Genomic DNA, 24,269 nt, shown 5'->3' with positions numbered 1-24,269 from the left:
GGTAAGGTGGCAAAAACCCAGGCGCGCAGCGGGGGAGGCGAGACTGGGGGGTCGGCCTCGAGTCTGCAGACAGTGAAGGCCGTTCAGTGGAGCTTGGATGACGACTCGGTCTCTCACTTTATGGCCGCAACGGGTGAGGCCCAGAAATTTCTGAGGCCTGAGTGCTGTGGGCATTGTAGGCTGGGCTGTGTAGGGTGACCGATGGGGAAGGGGGGCCTTCCTGAGATCAACAGCCGGGGGCTCCATCTGACCTGTGACTTTCTAGCTGCTCATCAGGGAAGCAGGCTCGCTAGGCCAGTGGCCATGACCGGACGCGAGGGCAGGCTAGCCGGCGGCCCTGAACTTTGGTCTGTTCTGAGGAAGAGAGGCTTTTCTAAGAGATGTCATTCTTTTCTTTTAAGTCACTGAGCTTGACTATCCAAATAGTTCAAGCGACCGGTCAGGAGCTTCTAAACTGGGGTCCTGTCGGTGAAATCAAGTGAAGGTAAGACAGGCCGAGGGGCCTCCCAGCATCGGGCAGATGGAGGGGGGTGGGCAGCAGGCCTTGGGGGTGAGGCCCTGGCTCAGAGGCTGGAAGCAGGAACGTCCTCCCGGCGGTCAAGAGGCACGAAGGCCGCGCCGGGGTCTGAGCCGTCCTCATGGAAGGACGCCAAATGCCAGGAGGAAGGAGGACACTGCTGAGGGGAGAAAGGAGGGGCCGGGACAGACCCGGGAAGATGTTGTTTCGGGGTCACTGCGGGCAAAGGAGGAAGCAGAGGAGAGGTGGCTGGGAAGCCAGACGGGGCCAGGAGTACCCAGGTCACAGACCCAGGAGAGCAGCATTTGAGATCGAGGGAGCGTTTAAGGCAGAGGACCAAATGGTCATTTCACAGCCCTCCTGCTTCCGAACATAAGAAGAGCGGTAAAGGGCTTCCCTGGTGCGCAAGTGGTTGAGAGTCCGCCTGCCGATGCAGGGGACACGGGTTCGTGCCCCGGTCCGGGAGGATCCCACATGCCGCAGAGCGACTGGCCCGTGAGCCATGGCCGCCGAGCCTGCGTGTCCGGACCTTGTGCTCCGCAACGGGAGGGGCCGCAACAGTGAGAGGCCCACGTACCGCAAAAAAAAAAAAGAGTTTTAAATAGTTAAAAAGTAAATGAATAAGCAACTAGCAAGGTACTGGGGAGGAGCGGGGAGCGGGGAGGGCAGGGACCCTGCTTCTGGCTGTTTCGGAGCAGGAAAACTCAGTCAGTGCCAGAGGCACCCCGCCCCACCCCCACCAGCTCACGAGGGTCGCAGGCTGTCCAGAACCCTTCGGGAACTGGCCTCGAGCCCTGTCCACCCTGAGTCCCCTCCTGGCTGTGCCGCGATCTGCCAGCAGTGCACGCGGAGGGGCCCCAGCTGTCTGGGGCTCCTGGGAGGCTCCACTGGCTCAGGCATGGGGACACAGCTCAGAGCCCGAGGGGACTCGGGAGCTGTGCAGGTTGCTTGGCAGGCAGGTTTCCCTCCTGACACCGGCGTTTGGCAGGTTTCCATAGGGTGGATTCTTGGCGCATCTTTTCCCCTCTCCTTAGCTCTGGATGAAAGGAGAGCTGCTGCCTCCCACCCTCCCCGTCCGGCTCGTCGTCTCCCTGCACAGCTGCAGGTCCACGTGCTGCGTCGCCACGTGCAGTTACCTTGTGGGCCAGGTTAATGCCTGTCCTCCGAGTGGCCACTGATCCCTGGCCTCCGGCTGCTGAGCTCATCGTGGCAACGGCGGCCGTGGCAACTCGGGCTCTGATGGAAAAACCACCTGGCGAGGCTGGCGGGGTCTGGGACCCCAGGAACTAAAAGAGCAGGCGTGTCCGAAGGCGCCAAGTGCAGGCGGGCCGTGGGAGCAGCGGCCCAGAGCCCTCCCGTAGAGGTGGGCAGTGGGGCAGCCTCCCCGGGGGCTTTAGCAGAGGACAGCGGGCTCCCGGTGGGCCCTAATGGCCACCCCCGCTGAGTGGCATTTGAAACGCGTGGCACTTCTGCTCTTGTAATAAGTATTGTAAAGTGCTGTTTGTCAGCATTAAAAGAAAAAGAAGGAAGAAATTGTTAAAATCCCAGCCTCCCCACGGAGCTCGGGTCGGTTTTATCCTTAAAGAATCCGGCCACACTCTCTGCCTAGCGCATCGCAGGGAGCGGCCGCTTGCTTCTAGAAAGTCCGTCGTCGTGATGGTCTTGAAATCCAACCAGAGAGCCCAAGGAGCCCAGCAGGGATCAGAGGACTCCCCTTCCGCACTGAGAAGGCTCCTGTCTCTTTAGATCCAAATGTAACCCTTTTATTGTAGAAATTTAACCCCCGCCGCCGCCGAGGTCTAGAACTACAGTCATGTTTTCGGTAATAATTTGTTTCTGGAGCTCAGTGCCAGGCGGCCCGTTTTCAGTACTGCCCTGGAAGTCACACACACGTTTGTCTGTGTGTTCATTCGTGCGTTAAACCAACGGGTCGGGCCCCGAGTTTGGGCTGGACCCTGGGGGAGGTGCTGGGGCTGCGGTGGCGAGTCAGACCCTGGACCCACCTTGGGGGCTCGTGGGACAAGTGACAGCAAGCGTGGAAGACGCCTCGGGAGGAGGCGGAAGGCACACCGCGTGCCCTGTGGCGGGACGCAGGCAGGGTAGGTCGCGTGGTAAACACATAGGTTCGGGGGCCAGGGGGTCTCCACTGCAGCTTCGCGGCTCCACTGCGAGAGCATGAACGTGGGGCCGGCCGTACACGAACCGGCGAGCAAGGCCGAGCGCCAGTGAAACTTTATTTACAAAGCAGGAGGTGGGCCGGGTTCGGCCTGCGGGCCGGAGGTTGCAGGCGCCAGCCAGAACTAGAGCCTTGCTGAGTAGGTCCGCCTAAGGCTCCTTTGCCTTAAGGACTCTGACTGTGCTTGACTTCCTGTTTAGGATTTGGCCCAGACCCTGTGAAGTGAGCTGCAAACCTGTAGAAGCCACACACCCAGAGGTGGCCGCTGTGCTGCTCTTCTAACCGGTTTCACGTCGCACGTTGCCGTCTCCTTGCGGCTTCCTTCCCCGCACTGACTCAGACTCCGCCTCGGGCGCTCTCCCCTGAACCACCTTCGCACCTGCTGCTTCCCTCATCCGTGAGCAGCATGGATCTTCGACACGCGCTGTGTTTGAGCGAGAACTGGGTGTGATCAGCCCTGCCTGCGCTGGGGCACGTGGAAGGAGCCTTCTGGCGGCCTGTGGGGGGGTATAGTGGGGGGCGAGGGGGTCCCGTTCATGGGGGCTTCCCAAAGGCCTGGTGCTGCCCAGACCCGAAGGAGCTCGCCGGCCGCGTGAAGGAGTGGAGGGCTGGGTGCGTCTTGCAGACACGCGGGCGCTTGGGACTATATGGTGCCATTAGGTCGTGACGGCTGGGCCCGCAGGTAGAGCGGCAGGCGGGGTCTGCGGAGACACGCGGCACCCACCTGAGCCCCCAGAATGCGGCCTCCATTCAAATCCAGGTCTTTTAAAAAGAAGCCAGAGCGCTGCTGGGGGCGGGGGGCGGGGTGGTGACCTCGGGTGTCCCCACCCGGCACTTGTAGGTTACACTCAGCAGAGGGAAAGCCCCACAGCCGACCCGCAGCCCCTTCTGTGGGGTCCCGCGCTGCAGACGCGGAGAGCTGGCCGCCTCGGTGAGGGGCCCCGGACTCCGGCCGCGTCCTCCCGATGTCCCTTGGGCGGCTCGCTGCTGCGCTGCTTCCCGGGCTCGTTACCCGCTCTGGCCTCCTGCCCTTTCCCCACCATGTGTTTGTGGCTGGTCATCCCATATTTTATTCTGATGCTTTCTAACCGAGGTGAAATCACGATAAACATAAAGCGAACCGTGTTAGCCTGTACGGTTCACGAGTGAGCGCCTCTGCGGCATCACCCACCGCCTCCGTCTGGTTCCGAAACCTTTGCCGGGCTCCACCCAGCCCCGCGTGCCCGTCAGGCTGCCACGCCCCTTCCCCTGTCCGTGGGTTTACCTATTCTGCATATTTTATGAAGTGGAATCATACGGTACGTGGCCTTTGGGGTCTGGCCTCTCTCTCAGCATCACGCTTTCGAGACCTGCCCACGCTGTAGCAGGTGTCGGGGCCCCTCCTCGCCTCGGCTGAGTGGCGTCCATCCTGTGTCTGCACCGCGGTTTGCTTCTCCATCATCCCTTGATGGACACTCGTGCTGCTTCTTCCCTTGGCTGCTGCGAGCAGAGCAGCCGTGAACGTGTGTGTACAAGGACTCGCGAGAGAACCGGTTTGCACTTCTGGGTCACCGCTGGGTCATGTGGTGGTTCTAGGTTTTTGAGGAGCTGCCAAGCCACTTCCACGTGTTTAGTCGAGGATATTTGGAGTTTTGCGTTCAGTTTCTTGGGGACTCGTGCCGCCCGGCCCCGCGTTTGCTGTCCCCCTCTCATCCTCCGCGTCCGTTTCTCCAGTTTACCAAGGTCGTCTGAATTCTCGTGCCACCCTCCCATGACCACCTGCCAGCCTGCCTGGGACAGGGATGCAGGGACATGAAGAGAACTCAGAGGCTTCCCTGGCTCGTGGTGACTCGTGTCCCTCCGTTGTTCTCTCGCGGGGACGGGCCCTGGGGCTCTGCAAGGCGGCGCGAGTGGGGCACAGAGACTGGGGCAGGCAGAATTCGAAGCTGCCTCAGAAGGTGGCGAGAACCACGAGATGTGTGGCTCGGGGGCAGGCTGGGTGGTCCTGGAAGGGTCAGAGCCACGTGAAAATACCTCCAGGGCAGCCGACTGGACGGGAAGTTCACGGCCGGGGAATAAAGTCAGCAGGAGTGGGTCCCTGGGCAGGACCAGAGGGCGGGCAGGGCGCCCCACTTGGAAAGGGCCCAGCTGTGCCCCGAGGCGGGTCCTTACCACCTCAGCAGCGAGTCCCCTGCGGAAGGACCTCCGGTGTCCCGGCCAGCGGCGGTGTCTTTGGTGTGTGTTTGGGCAGAAGGGGTCAGGGTGGGAGGGGGAAAGGCTGAGGCCCCTGCTCGGCTGCAGTGGAAGTGGCTCTGAACCCTCCGTGAGGACACCCGGCCACCCAGGTCCCGTGGGGTCCTGGGAAGGTCTTCTCTGACGAGTTATCCCCTCAGCAGGAATGAAGGACCCGACGGCCAGGTCCTCTCCTGCACCCGCGGCCTCAGAGCGCTCGGGTACTTGTGCCCAGGTCCTGACTGTGAGCTGGTGACTGAAACCCCCCAGACCAAGAGGCAGGGACAGAGGAGCCCACGTCTCAGAGGCACAAGTTGGGGGTGTGCACACGCAGGACTCAACTCGCCCCACTCGTGGGGGACACTGGGCGGCCGCACGTACATGAATGGCAGCCTCCGCCCTGTGTCGTCCAGCTGGTCCCAAGACCTCCCTTCCCCAGGTCGGAGCCGTCGGCGACGAGGAAGAGTGGGTTACCCTCTACGAGGAGGAGAATGAACCTGACGCCCAGACGCTGCAGATCCCGAACCTCACGCCCTACACTCATTACAGGTGAGAGCGGCGGGCCGTGAACCCCGCACAAGGAAGGGGGTGCCCCCCACAGGTGGCCCCGTCTGCAGTAGTGAAACCTGGCTGCATGAGTGTAAGCGAGACACTTCCAGGTGGCCGTAACAGTAAATTGAACCTTTCGGGGCACGAGACACAGTCGAGTGTTATTCCAGGGAGGTGGTACCCGATGCTAGGTCAGCCACGCCCCCTACTACCAACGCCGCTGACCAGGCAGCCAGCAGCATGGCTGGTACATTAGGCTCAGTAGCCAAGGCCCACGTGGTTGGAGATGTGGTGCTTTTCCTTACAAAACTCCACGACCTCTGGGGACTGTTACCGTGCTGTGTGTACACAAAGCAGGCGTCCTCAGAGTACCCTTCTGCTTCCCCCTCCCCGCCCCAGGACTAGCAGTAATCAAGCACTTAATGTGCCATTTAACCTTTGCTCCTTGATCCTGAAACCTATCCAGGCAGTACATCCTTGGCCTTAACGAAGGGTAGGGTGGTCATGGGCCGGTAGAGACATCGTGACTCCCCCATAAGGTCACTGAAGGAGGTGGAATTTCCAGTTATCACCAGATGCTGAGTTTGATGAAGTCGCTGTTCTGCCAGGATGGATACATTTCATAAGATCGGGGAACAAAAGACTAAGAGTCACTAATTCAGGGAGTAAAAGGTGAGATTTTCCATCTTTTTGCGAAGGACACTTTTTCAGTACAATATAGCAGGCTTAGGGTTTCTGGAAAAAACCTGATGAGGGATGCTGTTTAACTTACATTCATTTTCCCATCCTTCCTAAGACTAGAGCAGATGAATCAAGATACACTTTTGTTTTTAGAGAAGAACATTCAGCGTAAAATGACCTGTTGGGATGCAAGACTTGCCGTGGGAAATTAGTATAAGCTGTACAGTTACTTCAAAGATCAGAAAGTGTGATTAGAGATCAGCGAACCTGTCTTAAAATCACGTAAATTTAGGAAGCCCCTATAATTAATATGTGTGTCTACTTAGGGTATTTGGTATATAAGTTCAATTCGAAGAGTTGTACATGTTAATAAAGAAGAGAGAAAAACTGAGAACATTAACATCGACCTTAAAGAACATCTAATTCCACCCTCGTTTTACAGACAAGGAAAAAGGCAAGTCAGCGATGGGGTGAGAGTCGCAGGGTGTGGAGTCTGGGGCCGTTGCTCGTCTCCTGAACCAACAGAGAGTGGGTTGCAGGGCACCCTTGGTCATTAAGAGACGCTGGAATTTCAAAGCTGTCATCGGGTAGCGACATTGTGACATTCCACTTCCGTTAAAGAGCTACTTGAGCTCTAGTCCCCTGGTCTCGCACTAAACTTGAACCAGCCAAGGGCATCTGATGGCACAGATTGTGGCCACGTAACCCATCCAGTCACGCTTCCCTTGGAACGGGAAATTGCTGAGTTGCGGTGCATTTTACCATTCTGTGGAGGCTTTTAGGGAAAGAGGCCATATACGTAATTCACATTTTTAACGAAACCAGGTGGAAAGAGCGCGGCCTTGAGCGATGGCCTCTGTGATGCGGGCAGACACGTATCTGCCCCCGCCCACCTCATAGCCCTGGAAGTTGTGGGCGGGTTTCCGTCCTCCCACATTACCTCTTGCGCAGAGTAACTCCGGTCGTCGGCTTTGCTTCCAGGTTCCGAATGAGGCAGGTGAATGTCGTCGGTGCCAGCCCCTTCAGTCAGTCCTCGCGGGTCATCCAGACCCTGCAGGCCCCCCCGGACGTGGCCCCCACCAGCATCACCGTCCGAACCGCAAGCGAGACCAGCCTGCGGCTCCGCTGGGTGGTGAGTTGGGAGGTGGGGGACCTGCGTGGGAGCCCAGAGCTTAGTCATTTCCTAGTCTTGCCTTGTCCCGGTCCAAACTAATCTCACCGTTAAACCAGGAAGTACTGCATTTTACAGTCGGTGTTGGACCCAGGCCAGCCCCAGCTGTCTTTAATTAGTAGCACGACTCACTGGCTTCTTGGAACCGAGGAATATTCTTTGGGGGGGAAAGCTGCTGGCCCTACAGGCTGAACCCCTTAAGTCCTTAAGCCAGGTTGACACGGAACCAATACTCAGTATTTGTAAGAGAGCCAGGTTGATATTGAATCAGAACATTTCCCCACAAAATTAAGCTGAAATGCATTAAAAGAAATTATGTCCAGCCAAAGTTACTGAAAGGACTTCATTTAATTAACAGAAGAAAAGTTCCAGGGGAAAGTAGAATAAAGGTCATAAGCATATTCACCCCAGAACATCTCTTCCGTGGACTTGGCCCCCTAAGACAGGCCCGTGCATGGAGACCCTCACGGGGGGCGGCTCCAAGACCTTGGCTCACCGCGGGCTGTTGTCCACTTCCAGCCGCTGCCCGACTCACAGTACAATGGGAACCCCGAGTCCGTGGGCTACAGAGTTACGTGCTGGCGCCCCGACCTCCCGTCCACTGCGCTGGCCCAAGTCATCAGCGACCGGCTGGAGAGGGAGCTCACGGTCGAGGGGCTGGAGGAATGGACAGAGTACGAGCTGCAGATGCAGGCCTTCAACGCCATCGGGGCCGGGCCCTGGAGCGAGTCCGTGCGGGGCCGGACACGGGAGTCAGGTGAGACGAGGGCCGGCAGGGCCCTCCCCGTGTCTCCCTGGAGACCGAGCAGAGCGTCCGCACTGTCACTGGCATCTCGCTGGCTCATCCCCCACTCCCCTGCCGTGTCTGTGTTGACACTTTCCTGAGTAATTAGGTCCAACTGCATTAGAGCCCATGACGCTGCTTTGAAATTGATGATGAATTCTACCAGGGGCTAGACTCGCATTATTACCTTTTTAATTAGGGGTAATTCTCACCACCAGTGATGAAAAGTAGGAGTGTACAGAGACTCTAAGGAGATCTTTATAACGCAAGGGGTTCGGGACCTCCTCCTGATAAAGTCATGCGTGTGATGTGTTGAGCCTCCCCTGCGCTAGAAAATAGACCCTCAGAAGTTCGAGTGCTTTAGCACAACGGTAGTTTATTTCTCTCTCATTACCGCCTAAGATGGGTGTTCTTCTTGTTGGGTGGCTCTCGTCCATGAGGCGACTCAAGGACCCAGGCTCTGCTGTCCTGTAAATTAACCGCCATCTGCATGCAGCTGCCGGAGGGGAAGAATGAGCAAAGGGTGGGCGCACCTGTGTCTTAACACCTGCCCAGAAACGGCACACACCCCTCTGCTCACGTCCGCGGGGCTCGGGGCACCGCTCACGGTCAGGAAGGAAAGGAAAACTTTCAGTGGTCTCTCTGGAGAATGCTCTTCTTCTAGGCTTTGTGGTCAACATGGTTTGCAGGACCCTTACTGGCCTGGTTCGAGTTTGTAGAAACAGAGGAAAGTGTTGCTAACACTTTAAGGACGCACAGGACAGCTCTTTCCACTAGTCTGAAATAGTGAGGTTTTCTCCTGAAAAGGAAGAACGTCTCTGCTCCTCTCACCATCCCCTTACCCATGATGCTCTCCCAGTGCTTGACGTATCCCGTGGGGGGCAGGGGCGGGGGGGTGCTGTTCAATACCTTCCTGACCTCCGCCCAACGAGGGGTGAGAAGAAGGTAGAAAGTCTGAGACGGTGAGCTAGCTCCATTGTGACTTAGCTGTTTCCTCGGAGGCTTCCTGAGCCCAGGGTGTGTCCTGTCTTCTCAAGGCTCCACAGGTACAAAAGCGGAGAGGTCACCCTGGAAGCCCGTGTGGGACGCGAGGGCAGCCAGGGGAAGCCAGCACCTCCCAGCAGCTGTTTCCACGCTGGACACCTCAAACTGTAATAAGTACATTTAAATTAATAAAAGACTTTTAGTAGGAAGACGAGTAAGTTCTGAGTAACCTTATGTACAGCATAGTGATTACAGAAAGTTGTTAAGAACTGAATCACTGTGTTGTACAACTGGAACCAGTATAATACTGTGTGTCAGTTATAATTCAAAAAAAGAGAGAGAGAGAGTCACTAAGAGAATAGATCTTAAACATTGTCACCACAAAAAAGAAAAACAAAGAGTAATTACGTGACCTCACGGAGGCGTTAGCAAATGCTATGGTGGTAATCATCTTGCAGTGTATGAGATTAAAATGTGCAACATGTTGTATGTTGTACACCTCAGTCTTACACAATGTTATATACAAATCATATCTCAGTAAAACTGGAAATAAAAAAGTATTTAATTATTAAAGGAAAGCATGAAAACTTTAAGTAGAGGTTAAAATATCATTTTAAACAGTTTTGTTTTTATTTTTAGGAAAAACACAGTCATTGAATAAACCACTCTGATTGAGGTAAAAAGTAGGTTAGACACTGATAAAGAGGGAATTACCAAACTGGAAGCTGCAAATGAGTAAAAAAAACCCTCAAAATACAGTGCTAAGACATCAAGATTGAAAGTATGATAGAGAGGTTAAGAGACATAAAGAACAGAATGAGAAGGTCCAACATACATTTAATGAGACTCAGAAGAGAAAGGTGGGGGGGGGGGGGGATGAGAGGGAGGAAATACGTGGAGATTATGGCCGAGAAATTCCAGAACTGATATAAGACATTATGTATCTGACTGAAGACGTGAATCCTGAACAGAATAAATAAAAATAAGTCTGCACCGAGATGCACTGCACTACACCTGCAAATGCGGAAGCCAAAGAGCAATCTTAAAGACATCTGGAGCAAAGGCATCTTACCTACAAAGACCATTTGGAGCCAGCTTCTCAAGAACAAGAGAGGCCAGAAGACAATGGAATAATGGTCTTGAAGGAGCTGAAAGTAAATAACTGTCAACCTCAAGTTGTACGCCTGGCTACACTTTCCAAGGATATTGTTCAGAAAACAACAAACTAAGTGTTACGTAAAGATGAAGAAAGTGTCATTCAAAACAGAAAATAATACTTTGGGGTAAGTTTTCAAAGAACAAAGTAAACCAGTGGCAAAACTGCTGCACTGAGACTCTATTTTTGTAAAAATCCTTCCAGCTGCCGCGCGGCCATCTTTCCGGCGGTCAGAGGCCATCGCTCTATGTGTGAACTCACTCCAGTGTTTTCTTCTACCTCTGCTCTCCTCAGACAATCTTGGATCGTCTCTTACGTGGACTCTGAAAAGACTTTGCCGAACAGTGTCGTTGTCTGAGGTATAGATTTTGTATCCAGAAAAGCACTGTGGGCTCGCTTTTGTCTCGGTTGACAGATGTGTGTACGTGTGGCCAGGAGAGGACCACGTGCAGGCCAGCGGGGCTGACTGTGGCCAGACTCATAGTTCGCTTGCTGAGAAAGCTTCTGATCTCGAGGGAGAATTGTTCCTACAGCTTACACTTTGCTTTGCCAGCTATCCCGTTCTTTCTTCTTTTGAGGGTTATGGCTTACAGAAAATTATCTTTCGTTTTTAACTGAATGTTTGTTCAGTGAGACGTTTTGGTCCAACACATATCTCTTGGAGAAGAGAACGGTTTTGGTTCAGCAGGTGTTTCCATTACAACTTGGTAATAGGGTTATTGATCTTCATTTCAAGATATGGGTGGTTCAGATTTCAGATTTTTTTTTTTTTTTTTTTTTTTTTTTGTGATATGCGGGCCTCTCCCTGTTGTGGCCTCTCACGTTGCGGAGCACAGGCTCCGGACGCGCAGGCTCAGCGGCCATGGCTCACGGGCCCAGCCGCTCCGTGGCATGTGGGCTCCTCCCGGACTGGGGCATGAACCCGTGTCCCCTGCATCGGCAGGCGGACTCGCAACCACTGCACCACCAGGGAAGCCCTCAGATATTTTTAATACCAGAAGAGTGGGCTCCTTGGGACCCCTTATGGGCTGTTCTCTCCTCTAGGGAAACTGGTGCTGTCATGTTGGCCCCTCCATCTGGGGCTGGTCCTGGAGGGGTTCAGTACCCCCACCTCCAAATGGAGCTTCCAGAACCTTCTGCCACAGGAAGCTTCTCACCTCTGACCCACAAGCCCCTCCCAGCTGTGGCAGCTCTGATATCTTGCCTTCCCTGGTGCTGCCGAGGTTGGGCAGGTAGCCTCCCCAGCAGAGAATTCAGCCCCTTCGGATGACTTGTCCTGCCAATCACTGCCCAGCATTGGACAAAGAGGGTGAAGGGGCTACACGGGCCCACTGGCGGAGTGCTACCACCATCACTGATGAGGACGGAGAGGGGTTGGAGAGAACTGGTGGGGAGAGGAGAGCTGCACTCCCACCTCTGGAACCCAGCGTCACCTCCGTGAAGATAGCCGTCCATCAGTGCTTAGAAACAGCACGGTGCGCAGACGCTGAAAGCCAGCGATGGAGGCACCGAGCAGAACGTCTTGAACCACATTTAAATGAGGTTTCCAGTTTTGAAGTGCAGTCAAGCTGGTTTCATGACACCTTATGATATATTATAATGTATTATAAGGGTAAATGAGGCCCTAAAAATCAAAGAGACTACATGAGGAGTAGCTGTGAGCTGAGGGGTGAGAAACCCTGTAGAGAAGAGAGAACAACTGAAGGAAAAACGCATTTTAAGTGGTATTGTTTTTAATGAAAGGGGAGATTCTGGGATGGTCTCAAAACTCAAGATATCAGGCTGGGAAAGAAGTTGAATCTCCTTCAAGTTAGGTAATGAGTAAGATTTTTTTTTTTTCAAATCTTAAAAACATAAATACTTTGTAATTAGATGGCAGAGTTTATCCTGGTGGGACTCGAATCAGCTGAAATGTTCATCCTCAACACTGCGATTTTCTCCGCCTGTCTTCTCATTAGGAAACCAGCTGTGTTCTAGGCGCCGGGGCTGAGTTGCTGGGATCACAGGGTTGCCCTCATTCTCTGGAGATGTGGATGGCCTGCCAGTAAATGGATGCACATGTCACTGAATCTTAGAAAATCAGCTATTCTTTGTAGATCTACAGTGAGAATTGGGCATTTATGGTTTCAAAGATTAACCCGAAGGAAGCAGTTAAGGATTGAGAGGTTGACCGTTTGTGTTGCTATGACAATGGCTTCTCTCTTCACAGACAGGGATGGGAGTTTAGAACATAGCACTAGTGTCTTGGGCATAGAGTATATTTTCTGCTCTCACCTGATTCTAAATAAAGTCAGAAAACGAAGTTAGATAAATGGGAGGCTTACCTTCTCTTTGAACGATAATGACTCCTTTAATTCACAGTTGATTCCAGGTGCCAGCTTATCCCTCGGTTTTTTGTAAAATAAGCATGGGTGTAAACAGTGTCCTGGTAACTGCCTCGGAAGTTACGACACCCGGTGGGGGCACAGAGAGCACAGGTGACGCCATGGGAGCCACCGCCAGAGGCAGGGGGCACAGGGTGGCATGTGTGGCAAGCGTGCTCCCCTTCAGGGGGCTGAGTTAACCGGAAACCATGAAGATTCTTTTCCTGCGACACGTATCTGCTCAAATAAATTAATATTCTTTTGTTGAATGACTGAATGACGGAATGAATGACTCTCAACTGACATATTTGGGAAGAAAAAACTTTTATCGGCCCAGTGGGCTGACTTGCATCTTCTCTCTCCAGAAATGCCAGGAGGGCCCCTGTGCTTGGGACTAACAGGCACCAACAGTGGCATCTCTGTCTTGTGGGCACTGGCAGCCGGTCTGGTGCCTGAGTTCTGAGGACAGTCAGTGTAGCAAGTGGACAAAGGGGAGGGGGGCCACTGCCTCCTGGGCATCGAGCCAGGGAAGTCGCCCTTTCCGGGGGCTTGCAGCCCTCCCAGGACAGAGGTGGCTGAGCCCAGGTTCAGTGTCCCCCCAGAAGCGCGCCCTGTGAGGTGGCAGCCTGTTGCTGGGCCTCCTCTTCTCTCCATCTCAGACCTGCCAGTTGTGGGAACGACCAGGTCAAGCTTGCGACAACGGAGCAGCGCCTCTTCCAGGCCCAGCGTGAATCCTGGCAGGTTTTTCTTAAAGCCTGTGTTCATTTCCTGGGGCTGCAGTAACAAAGGACCCAAACTGGTGGCTTCGAACAACAGATATATATTCTCTCGTAGTTCTGGAGGCCAGAAGATGGAGACCGAGGTGTCAGCAGATCCGTACTCCCCCTCTAGAGGGGCCGGGAGGGTCTGTCACAGCCAGCCCCCAGCTTCCAGAAGCTCCTGGGCTGTGACAGCACAAGCCTAGTCCTGCCAGGGGGTTCTCCCCACGTGCACATCTGTTTCTTCTCATACGGACACCAGTCCTATTGGATTAGGACCTACACTCCCCCTGTGTGACCTCATGTTATTAATTACATCTGTAACAACCCTGTTTCCAAATAAGGTCACATTCTGGGTAGTGGGGTCAGGACTCCAGCATTCGAGCTTGAGGGGACACAATTCAACCCACAACAAAGGCCAAATCACTTCAGGGTAGGAGCTCTAGGAATCACAGGTTGGGAGCCCTGTCGTCGTGCAAACACACGTTACTTTCCGCATTCAGACTAACTGACTAACAGAGTCACCTTCAGAGTGGCTGTGCCATGAGGAGGAAGTACTTACGCGTGAGTGAGCGAATGGATGGATGGGCGAATGGATGAAAGAGTGAACCAGCCCACAGGGCGGTCCTGGGGGGTGACTGAGAAGATGCCACAGCCCCATCACGTGTTATGTACCCATGAGATTCGTGAACTTGACGTGTTCTCCTTTTTGACCGTGGAGGCTCTGGGGGTGCTGAGAGCTGCCCTTTTCTTGGGGCCTGTTACTCCCACACAGGGATGTGCACTTGGTAAACCTCCCCTCCCCTCCCCTCCCCTCCCCTCCCCTCTCCTCTCCACCCCTCTCCACCCACCTACCCCGCACAAAGTGCCCCGTTTGGAGATGTCAGTAAACGGGTGTGTGACAGTGAGGATTTCCATCTAGGATGAAAGTCACAGTTCTCACAAGTTAATATAAGACTCAGACGAAGCTTATTTTCCTGCTGGGTGGACGCAGGTAAAATTGAGCTCCTAAATACCCAGGATCTGTGGAATTTGTTGCTAATATTAGAGAGATTTACATTTCTGTGCAGGTGTAATCTGAGGACTGCAAAAGTTCAGAACACACTGCTGTTTCAAGACCTTGATTAGCAGAAGCCTTTAGACTTTGGGTGCCAATCTATTTAACTCATCCTCTGCAGTTCCTTCAGCCGCCCCTGAAAATGTGTCAGCCGAGGCCGTCAGCTCCACCCAGATTTTACTGACGTGGGCTTCGGTGCCCGAGCAGGACCAGAACGGGCTCATACTGGGCTACAAGGTATGTGCTCAGGTGACCTTCCTCCGCCCACGCTGTGAAGGTGCTGTCACCTGTCTCCCCAAACCCGTGAGCCCGTGCTTTCCTGCCGATCTGCAGCTCTGGCCTGTCTCCTGATCCCACGTCCCTTGTCTCATCTACCTTCATCACAGGCTGGAGACGAGGCATCGGTGTTCCCTCTTCCTGTGGGCCGAGACAAGGCACTAAAAGCTCTGAGCCTGTTTCCTCACTTGTAAAGTGGGAGGAGTGATGGTAGCTCCCTCCCAGGGTTGGTGTGGGAAGTGGCTTTTTCTGTAAAACGCTAAGGACGTATCACTAGATCCCTGCGCGTGTGTCTGCACGTGTGTCATCGGAGGTGAGGGTTGGACACCTTCCAGCTTCTCTGGAAGGCGTTTCTGGGTTTAGTCTCGTGTGTGTTTACCCAGACCCTTAAAAACCTACTCTGTTTTTGTTCCGTCCCCTCCCCCAAGAAGCAGGACAGATCTTCCTGGATTTGGCCACAAGGCCACGCTTGCCTCATGCCCTGCCGCCTTCTCCTCCCCGCTCTCCATCATTTAGATCCTATTCTCTGTTTCCCCCACCTGTTCTCATGCCCTCCCCCCACCCCGGCACTCTGATGGCTCCCTTCTGGCCCCTTTAGACATGGCGATCCCACTGAGTGGGTTCAGTGACCAGCACTCCACGCCCCCCACCCGGACCCTGGAGAAAAGCGCTCGCCAAGCCCTTTTCAGAGTCCCCCCGATGACCCCCTCTTTTACGGTCCTCTGGTCACTGATCTGAGGGACCAGTTCCGACAGGGTGAGCTTAGGGAATGAGGGGGAGCAGGCGGGCCGTGGAGGGGGCATCTCAGCGTGCTGTGTCTGCAGCGTGGGCAGTAAATAGCCCAGGGGCGGGGCCTCGGGTTCAGGGGGAGAGCACAGGTCTCCTGAGGCAGGAGCCTAGTGTCCCAATAAGCCGGGCAAACGAGTGGCTGCTGGCCCCTTGCACAGGAAGCAGAACGTCTCTGTGTTCCTAGCGAGCCCTGGTTTCAGTGGCTGCCGCTGGGCACCTGAAACCCTGTGAATTACAGCGGGGCGTCTGGCTCTCCCAGTCTGGCCATGGCTGGGGCACATCTCCAGCTGCCTTCCAGTCTGGAGTACAGCTGCTTCATCTCCATCTTTCCCGCAAAATGCCAGTGGATAGGAATTAGATCCCTAAGCCCTCAACGCAGCTGCCCAGGGGGAGGACCCTCAGTTGCCTGGTCCTTGCCGCGTGGTCCGGGCCCGCCGAGGCCCCTCCTTGCACACCGTCCTCCTGACCACCGCCCCCCGCCCCCCCCCCCCCCCCCCCGGTGTGTCATGCTCAGATCCTGTACCGCGCCAGAGATCTGGATCCTGAGCCCAGGAGCCACGTGGTCCGAGGGAACCACACGCAGTCCGCGCTCCTGGCGGGTCTGGGCAAGTTCGTGCTGTACGAGCTCCAGGTGCTGGCCTTCACCCGCATCGGGAACGGGGTCCCCAGCTCGCCCCCCATCCTGGAGCGGACCAAAGACGACGGTACGTCGACGGCTTGCCTTTGCCCGTCTCCCAGGTTTGCTGTCGCCATCCAAACCCTTTGGATGGTTGTCATTTTTAACTTACTTTTCGAAACACTCTTTTTTCTTCGTTTCAGCACAGGAAAACAAGACAAAGTTGTTTTCTGGTCACTGAGCGCTTCTGTGGCCAGTTTCAGCCGGAGTGAATGTTCACAGCCTAACAGCCTGAGCACAATTTCATCGTAGCTCTGCTGGAGGCAGTGCAGTAAAGGCCGGGCAGCTGGGCCAGGAAAACCTAAGGCCTGGTGGTGTTGGCACAAACCTGGCTGAAAAACCCCACTGCAGACCCCGTGCCTCAATTCTAGATTCTCTGGGCTTCCCGCTCTCGTTTGCATAGTAAGGGATCATCAGAGGCCCCACAGAGGGTGGTGTGTGATGGGCTCCCAGGATACCCGGGGGACATCTTGACGGCATTGTCTAAATCATCAGGAAATACGTTTCTCCACTTTGCAGATGTCAAACACTTAAAGGTTAGCTGCTTTACATGATCTGTGTTAAATAGACCACGATGAATATTCTGGGGGAAAATGCCAGTCTCCCCCCCCCCCAAAAAACCCAGGCTCAGAAGCAGCTGACAGAAGTGAAACACCCATAGATTTTCTTAAGCATCTTTACTGAAGTAATTGAATCAAGCCCCCGACGCACTCTGACCGCTGAGTTGACAACGTTCTCTCCGTGTTCCTGGGAGACACCCGTAGCTGGGCCTCCCCTGGGTCAGAAGAGGGGGCGCCTTGAACCTGGTCCTTCCCTGGGAGCTGGTCTCAGGGCGGCTCGAGTCTGAGAGGGACCGTGTAACCTCAAGGTCATGTCTTTGCAACGCTATATGCTCTGTCGAGGGCCACACACATAAAAAGTAACAGGAGCTTTTAGGAACTGTTCCTCAGACTCGGGCAGTTATCACGGTTTCTTCCCAAAGTATAGGCTGGGGAGAGTCATGGACTGATTTCTCTTTCTCTCTCACAATCCCGATATAAACGTGTTTCTCCTTCCCCTCGTTTCATTGTGATGCAAATGATCGGCCTTGGGGACAGTGAGGGGGCAGAAACCACAGAAAACCGACGTCAGAGTTTCCTATTCGTGAATTGGTCGTGGTGCGTGAGCCCGTGGCCTCCTTCATTCATTTATTTTACCTGAACACAGGGGTCATGACACATGTTTATAATTTAAAATACTCTTCTCAACCTAATAGCTTGAGGCAGAATTCGGCAGCCCTGGAATGACTGTAACGCACGTCGTCTTATTTGTGTATTGATTGCTGTGTGCTCATTGCCTCTTACCTGGGAACCAATCAGTTCTTAAGTTCCAACAAGAAGTTCCCACGCTGGCCACACGCTTACTCGCCTCTCCATTTAAGTAAATATATTTCACGACGGCCGTGACCCTATTATTCAATGGTGCCGGAATACGTGGCTGGTTTTTGAATTACTGGTGCACCAGACCACACAGAAGCACTATTCCGTGTGTTTGTGGACATCAACTCTTACTTTTCTGGGATAATGCAGGAGAGGGGTCGTGTGCCTAAGAGAAAAATCATTGGTTATAGCCATGTTACTTGGTCAGTAATTGTAACCTCCATTTGGAGGTGGGAGGGACCTTCGGCCACCTTATTTATCTGACACCTGCTTGGTGGATGTCCAGCCCAGGAGAGGAATCAGCTCAGATTGGTGACTGTGACTTGACGTACCCTCTACGATGCCGTTTAGCGACTGGGCGGCTAGCTTTAGGTAACACGCTCACGGGACTCACAGCAGAGCTCGTGAGCACTGCTTACACCGCTTGGAAAGCAGATGAGCTGGATTCGAAATGAGGCATTTTCTCAAAATCATTAGGGAGACACACGGAGATTCCAAAAGTCACTTTCCCAGAACATAGAGTCACTCGCCCGTGAACGGTGTCCTCGGCCAGCCCACAGAGTCCTCCCCCGTGAGGCCCCGTCGTGTACCCACGTGGCATCCCAGCGGCGCCTGAATCACCGGTCTTTTTTTCCCTCCAGCCCCAGGCCCACCCGTGAGGCTTGTGTTCCCAGAGGTGAGACTCACGTCTGTGCGGATCGTGTGGCAGCCACCAGAGGAGCCCAACGGCGTTATTCTGGGTAAGGGAGCGGCAGTGACTAAAGAGATCACAGCTTAGAGGGAGATAACAGATCGATTTCATCTATTTTTATTAGATGTCTAAGAGGTTAAAAAAAAATCCTGTCTACAGCAGCCTGGCATCTTCTGAACTGAGAGACTGCAGCCCTCTAACTGTGTCCTGCACTAAGGTTTCTTTGCAGAATGAAATTTACATTTTGTTAGCCCAGAATTTCGTGTTCGTTCGTGGTTCGTGGCAGTACCATCTGTACTTGACCTTCCATCCGCTCTGAAATAACCCAGTTATTTTGATGTGTGTTTGGAAAACCACAGGCTTCTTTTTCATGGAGGATTCACTCCCAGGCTTTGCTCCGATGTCCCGGAAACGTCTGTCTTCTGCTGCAGGGCCGGCACCTAACCCTTTGAGGAAGTTTCCCGAGTGAACTGCATGCTTAGGTCCCAGGGAAATGGTTTACTCTGAACATTTGATGAAAAGCCTTCATTTGTCCTAGTTTCCTAAAGGCAGCAAATTTTATTTTGAAAAATCATCAGCCCCTTTATTTGTTCGCCCTTTCACCAGGACAGATTAAGGGCCTCAGATATGCCAGGCCTCAATGCTCAGAGTGGTAGGTAAGGAGTGGATAAGATGTAGGTGGGCCGTCCTCGCAGGGTAGACACCAGCGACACTACCACGTGGTCGCCATGCGGTAGGGGTTCCAGGAAACGCCCTGCAAGCCACGCCTCCTGGGCCAGGGGGCTCAGTGCGCCGAAGGCATTGTCGGGCTTTATCTTGAGGATGAGTGGTAACAAACCACAACTTGGGTCCGCCAGCCCGCGCCCAGTAAAGCCAATCTACTGACGTTGGGTTGCAGTGAAGGAAAGCACGGCCTTCATTGCAGGGCAACGAGCAAGGCGTCCAGGGCAGCTGGTGCTCAAAACACCCCGACTCCCCGAAGCGTTTCAGCAGAGCATTTTTAAAGGCCAGGCGGGGGAGGGGGGTCACGGGGTGTGTGATCAGCTCACGCGCGGCTCTCTGAGTGGTTGACGGTGAGGTCACAGGGCAGTGGCACAGGGGTTCGCGGGATCACTCCTCAGGCTCCAGTAGGTCTGGGGACTGCGTTTCGTGCTCAAGGTCATCGAGTAGTTAACGTCTTCCACGTGGTGGAGGTTTTAGCATCTGTAAAACAGCTCAGGGTAAGGGCATCAGATACTGTCATCTGGGTACCTCAGAGAGGAGCTACAGCAGAGGATACGGGGAGGGTCCATGCTGGGAAGGCCCCATAGGGTCCCGCTCGGTTGCATAAGTGGTTTCCAAATCCTTGAATGGAGCGCTGCCTTTTGCCTGTGGGAGCACAGACCTCCCAGAGGGAAACGTGGGCTGGGTCGGGCTGTGAACCACTGGGAAGGCCGTGCTTCACGTGCAGGAGGGGCCAGAGGCCCGGACCTTTCAAATTTGGCCTTTAAAGGCCAAGCACGAGGCCCGGCGTAAGCTCCAGACGCAGGCAGCACTGAGACGCGGTGTTAACCTCCTCACCCACGGCAGACCCCACATACGCCTGCTTGGGTTATCGGGGATTGACGGTAGGACCATAAACACGGCTTACAAACAGCAGTAAAATGCACCACTTAGACCTGCTTTTGAGCTGAGGATTATAAGATTTGGTCTAGAAAAGGGTTACACTTAATTTTTTTAAAAAAAAATTGAAAATCTGTGCTGAGGACCTTGAGAAGTGAAGTGACACGATCGGATGTGTCTTTTGGATAATGTCTGGCAGCCGTGAAACGGGTGAACAGAAAGGCAGACGCTTATTGAGTTCTGACTTCATTAAGACGGAGCCTGGGGCTCCCAAGTCATCTGCACAGCAGGCCAGGGGCCCTTCGGCTCCACTCTTTCCTTCTGCAGTTCCTGCAGCCACTTTGCTGTGACGACAGTGTTTCTGAACTAGGTGACCTCTGGAACCGCAGGTTCTTGCTATTAAAATCACGACAAACAGCCGGAGAAGCCTCTGTTGCAGTGTACATTTCAGATCCCGTCCAGCTGAGGGACCATCGCAGGCCGGTCTCAGGCCCTGGGGCGGCAGTGGTCTGCGGAGCTGGCTGCTACCCTCCAGGTTTCCTGGAGCCCGCACGCCGGCAGGGCCTGCCCCCGACTCAGTGCCCAGCCTACAGCCTTTCCCGGGACAAGCAGGGCGAACAAGCAGGGCGAACCGTCCGTTTATAAACCCCAACCAGCTCTGAACCGTGGTACTCGCCTGGTGCTTTGTCAGGAGAGACCCCCTACCCCGGGCCGCTGCTCTTCCTTTGACAGTCACATCAGATGGCATCTCTGCCTGCCGCTTACCCCCTCGCCCATCCCGACCTGGGCTGGGCTCTTCTCCTCTTTGCTCCCAAAGCACCTGCGCTCACAGTCACAGCACGAATCCTCCGTCCACAGGAGACTGGCGGCTCACTTTAGAATCGTGCCACCTGCTTTTAAGGGTGTCTTCAACATCAGTGTTTCTGATCATAAAAGCACGTGTACAATGCAGATAATTTCGATAGCGTTTCACATTCATCCAGTTTAGAACCACAGAAAGTCTGACGATCCCCAGCAGAGGAGAGGATTTGGGGATGCAGCGTCACACACTCTTGTCGGCAGCGTGACCTGGTACAGCTGCGGTGGGGCGATCCGGGCATGGGTGCACCCCGTACCCCAGGTCTTAACCCTGGAGAAAGCCTCACGCCTCTTCACAGGAAGAAACGCACAAGGAGATCCACTGCAGAGCTGCTTTAAAGAACAGAAAATTTTAAAAAAGAAAGAACCGGAAACAATCCAAATGTCCATCAATAAGGCAATGAAAAGGTAAATCGCGGGCTATTCCTTACAGCAGAAATCACGGTAGCAATTAAAGTAACGAACAAGACCTACATGTGTCAACGTGGATAAGTCTCGCAAACACCTGTTGAGTGAAGAAAAGCAAGTTGCAGAAGAATATATCCAGCTTAAGAACGTCTCTGTACATTTAAGCACTCCACAGACGTTACCGTGTATCATTTATGGCTACACGTATATAATAAAAGTGTAAAAACTCGGCAGGAATTTGCAGTAAGTTGAGAATAGGGGTTACCTTTGAGGAGGAGGATCCAATAAGACCACCAGAATAGCTTCAACTTTTTTCTGTCACATTTTCTCTCTTATAAAAATAAAAACAAAAACCATAAAAATTTGGCGAAATCTCAAGATTTGTTCAGTGTGTGATGAATACATAGGTGTGTGATCTATATTATTCCAAGTATTTTTCTGCATGTTTGAAATACTTTAGAGTACAGCTAAAGTATTAGAGTACAACTAAAGTATTAGTAGAGAAGCCCCCGCTCGCCGCAACTAGAGAAAGCCTGCGCGCAGCAACGAAGACCCAACGCAGCCAAAGATTAATTAATTAATTTAAGAAGTGACGACGGCCCTCCCCTCTCCTCCCCACCCCGGACCCACAGGGACATGGCCTGAAGTCCCACCACGGGCACTGGCCGGGCGTCATGTCCGCGGGGACGTCAGGGCAGGTGTGGCACAACAGAGGGTCGCACGCGGCCCAGCCCCTTCGGGCTGCACACGGTGTGATGCAGAGACAGGAAGCAGGCCCAGAACTGCTCGTCTCTCAGGATGTGGCCCCACGTACACAGCCCTGAGCAGCGGGCCTCATCCTCCCGTGGATCCCCAGGCAGGCACGGTCTGCACGACCTCTCCGGCAGGACCACGGGCTGCCCCCTTTGGGCCTCCCCTGTGTGGCGGACAGGCTGGGTGGAGGGGCAGCCACGTGGCCGGGCGCCGACCTCGGCGAGTGAATTCACACCAGTCACTTAGTCCCTGTGTGCCCGGGCTTCCCCACCCTCCAGGGGGGCGGCACGTACCTCCCTGGTCGGGCCAGTACGCGGTGCACAGAGAACCCAGAACAGGGCCAGCCTCCCAGCAAGTGCCTGGTCAGCGCCAGCTGGAACGCTGTGGCCATTCGGTATCTCACCCCTTCTCTTGGACCGGGGAGTGTTCTGTATCACTGTGTATTTACACTCAGTATTTACTCCATACCCACCAAGGGCGTGTTGCACAGCTTTGCTCTCCGCTACGCTGGCGGCTGGAAGGGAGGGTTGATGCTGGAAGGCAGCATGGGGCCAGGTCACAGGACTCCCCCAAGGCACTGAGAAGTTTGGGTGTGGATCTGTAGTCCCTGGGCGTCGCCCGAAAGATCACAGAACTCCAGATAAGGAGGGGGTCGTACTTTAATCCTGTGACGGTTCCAGCCGTGGCCAAACAGAGGCTAAGTGAGACAATGCTCTGTGTCCCTCCGAAGTGGGAGACATCACACTTGAGCCCCTGTGGCTGCAATGGCGTTGAGTGGTCATTGTAACGAACGCTGTCTTGGGTCACCTGTCACCTGGATATCGTTACAGCCAGCGCACTAAATGGCAGGTGCCGTAGGAAAGACGGGAAAACAGTTTCTAAAGATTCGGACTGGTGTCCGCAGGGGACAAAGGAAGACATCTTTCTTCGAGACTCACTTTGCATCCGGGGGCCTTGAATCCGTGTTCCCACTCGGACGGCGCGGCCTTCGGAGTATATAACCACCTCTGAAGCCAGCGCTTTTGTAATCTGTACCAAAACGTGTTCTTACACTTCCAAAAGACATCAACAGCGGGAAACGCTGGAGGCGCCTGGAAGGAAAAACACTTGCTTATTTGTGTAAATATTTCACCAGGGAGAGCTGGCGGCATTCAGAGCCTCCCTTTGGGGGGCGCGGTGGGAGCCACCGGACAGTGGCCACCCCTCCCCTTGCCAACTGCTCCACTGTCCCTTAAATGCTGTTACACTCAAGTGACGCACGTGCTCTTCAAACCCACGCGGGTCTGCCCTGGCAGACGCGCCAGATCCCCGCCCCGACCCGGTTAGAGGTCAGCTTGCCCACGAGGGCTGAACCTTGACCTTTAGCTTGTCACACAAGGGTGTGCGAGGACTCTGCTCGGAAGTAGGGGCTCGACTATGATCCGAGTTCGCAAATGCGTCGTTTCCTCCACTGTTGCATTTGTCAGCCCCCAGCCCTCAAACGGATAAGCCATAAAACCAGCGAGCCAGGTGGCATCTGGGCTAGGCTGACGCTTGCCCGCAGGGAGACTCAGCTGCTGTGGGTTCCACAAACAAGGAATGGGCATTGGGGGGGCTGTCACCAGCCACACCCCCCGACAGTGCCTGCAGAGGGGTCGGCAGCACCGGACCCCTCTCGTGGCCTTGGCCTCGAGGCCCCGGGGATGGTCACCGCACAGGCGGCTCTCAGATCGACGCCTTTTGTTTGCCCGGGAAGCGTTCAGTCTTGATAAAAGCCTGCCACCACCTAAAATGTCTACATGATTCTCTCACAATAAATCTGGGGCCCTTCGACAGCCAGATCATTGAACTGAGGCAGCCGAGACCCCCCGCCGGCCCCCCACAAAGGCCTCCTGTCCTCAGCGGCATCTCTCAGACTCTCCTGTTTGCGCCTCCCCCGCGGGCGGCCCAGAACCTGTCTCCTGCTTGGAGCCTCGACCTCTTTGGGTCCTGATTTTCCGGATGAGCCGCGTCTCCCCATCTCCCGGGCACTTCGGAGCTGCTCAGCCTTCTCTCACCCATGGTTTTCGTCTTCGCGGTGGGGCCCCGCGGCTCATACGTGGCCTGGCTTCTCCGAATGCCTGTGTCACCGCGATTCACCGTGACCTTCAGGAGAGGCTGCTCTGGGCGCCTCTCCTCCCGCCGTGGACCCCGCCCCCTGTTCCTTCCTTGCGTGGCTGCGGCCTCTGACCTCACGTCGCTGAGATTCAGCTCGTGTTTCTGAGCTCCCTGGGCCCAGAGTCACGTAACGAGCCTCGTCCCGCGAACGCCATCCTTGTTCCTGACGTGCGAGCCCGCGCTCGGCGTTTTCTCTTGGCCATCTCTGTATAGAAGCCTCTCTTCCGTTGTTCATCACGTCCGTGTCAAGGTGAG

The 24,269-nt window shown here is 54.5% G+C and overlaps 1 protein-coding gene across 1 annotated transcript in view; it reads left to right on the top strand.

The window, feature by feature from the left end:
* Window positions 1–24,269, top strand: part of SDK1 (sidekick cell adhesion molecule 1) — a 530,463-nt gene that overhangs the window by 417,402 nt on the left and 88,792 nt on the right. The window contains exons 22-27 of the mRNA XM_032606677.1: window positions 5,344–5,453; window positions 7,116–7,266; window positions 7,825–8,062; window positions 14,529–14,644; window positions 15,987–16,176; window positions 18,208–18,306. Coding sequence (XP_032462568.1) covers window positions 5,344–5,453; window positions 7,116–7,266; window positions 7,825–8,062; window positions 14,529–14,644; window positions 15,987–16,176; window positions 18,208–18,306 — 904 coding nt within the window. The remainder of the gene's footprint in view (window positions 1–5,343; window positions 5,454–7,115; window positions 7,267–7,824; window positions 8,063–14,528; window positions 14,645–15,986; window positions 16,177–18,207; window positions 18,307–24,269) is intronic.

The sequence above is a fragment of the Phocoena sinus genome, chromosome 15, assembly GCF_008692025.1.
Source record: "Phocoena sinus isolate mPhoSin1 chromosome 15, mPhoSin1.pri, whole genome shotgun sequence".
NCBI classification, from domain to species: domain Eukaryota; kingdom Metazoa; phylum Chordata; class Mammalia; order Artiodactyla; family Phocoenidae; genus Phocoena; species Phocoena sinus.
The sequence above is the reverse complement of the archived record's forward strand: the minus strand, read 5'-3'. Positions and strand labels throughout refer to the sequence as shown.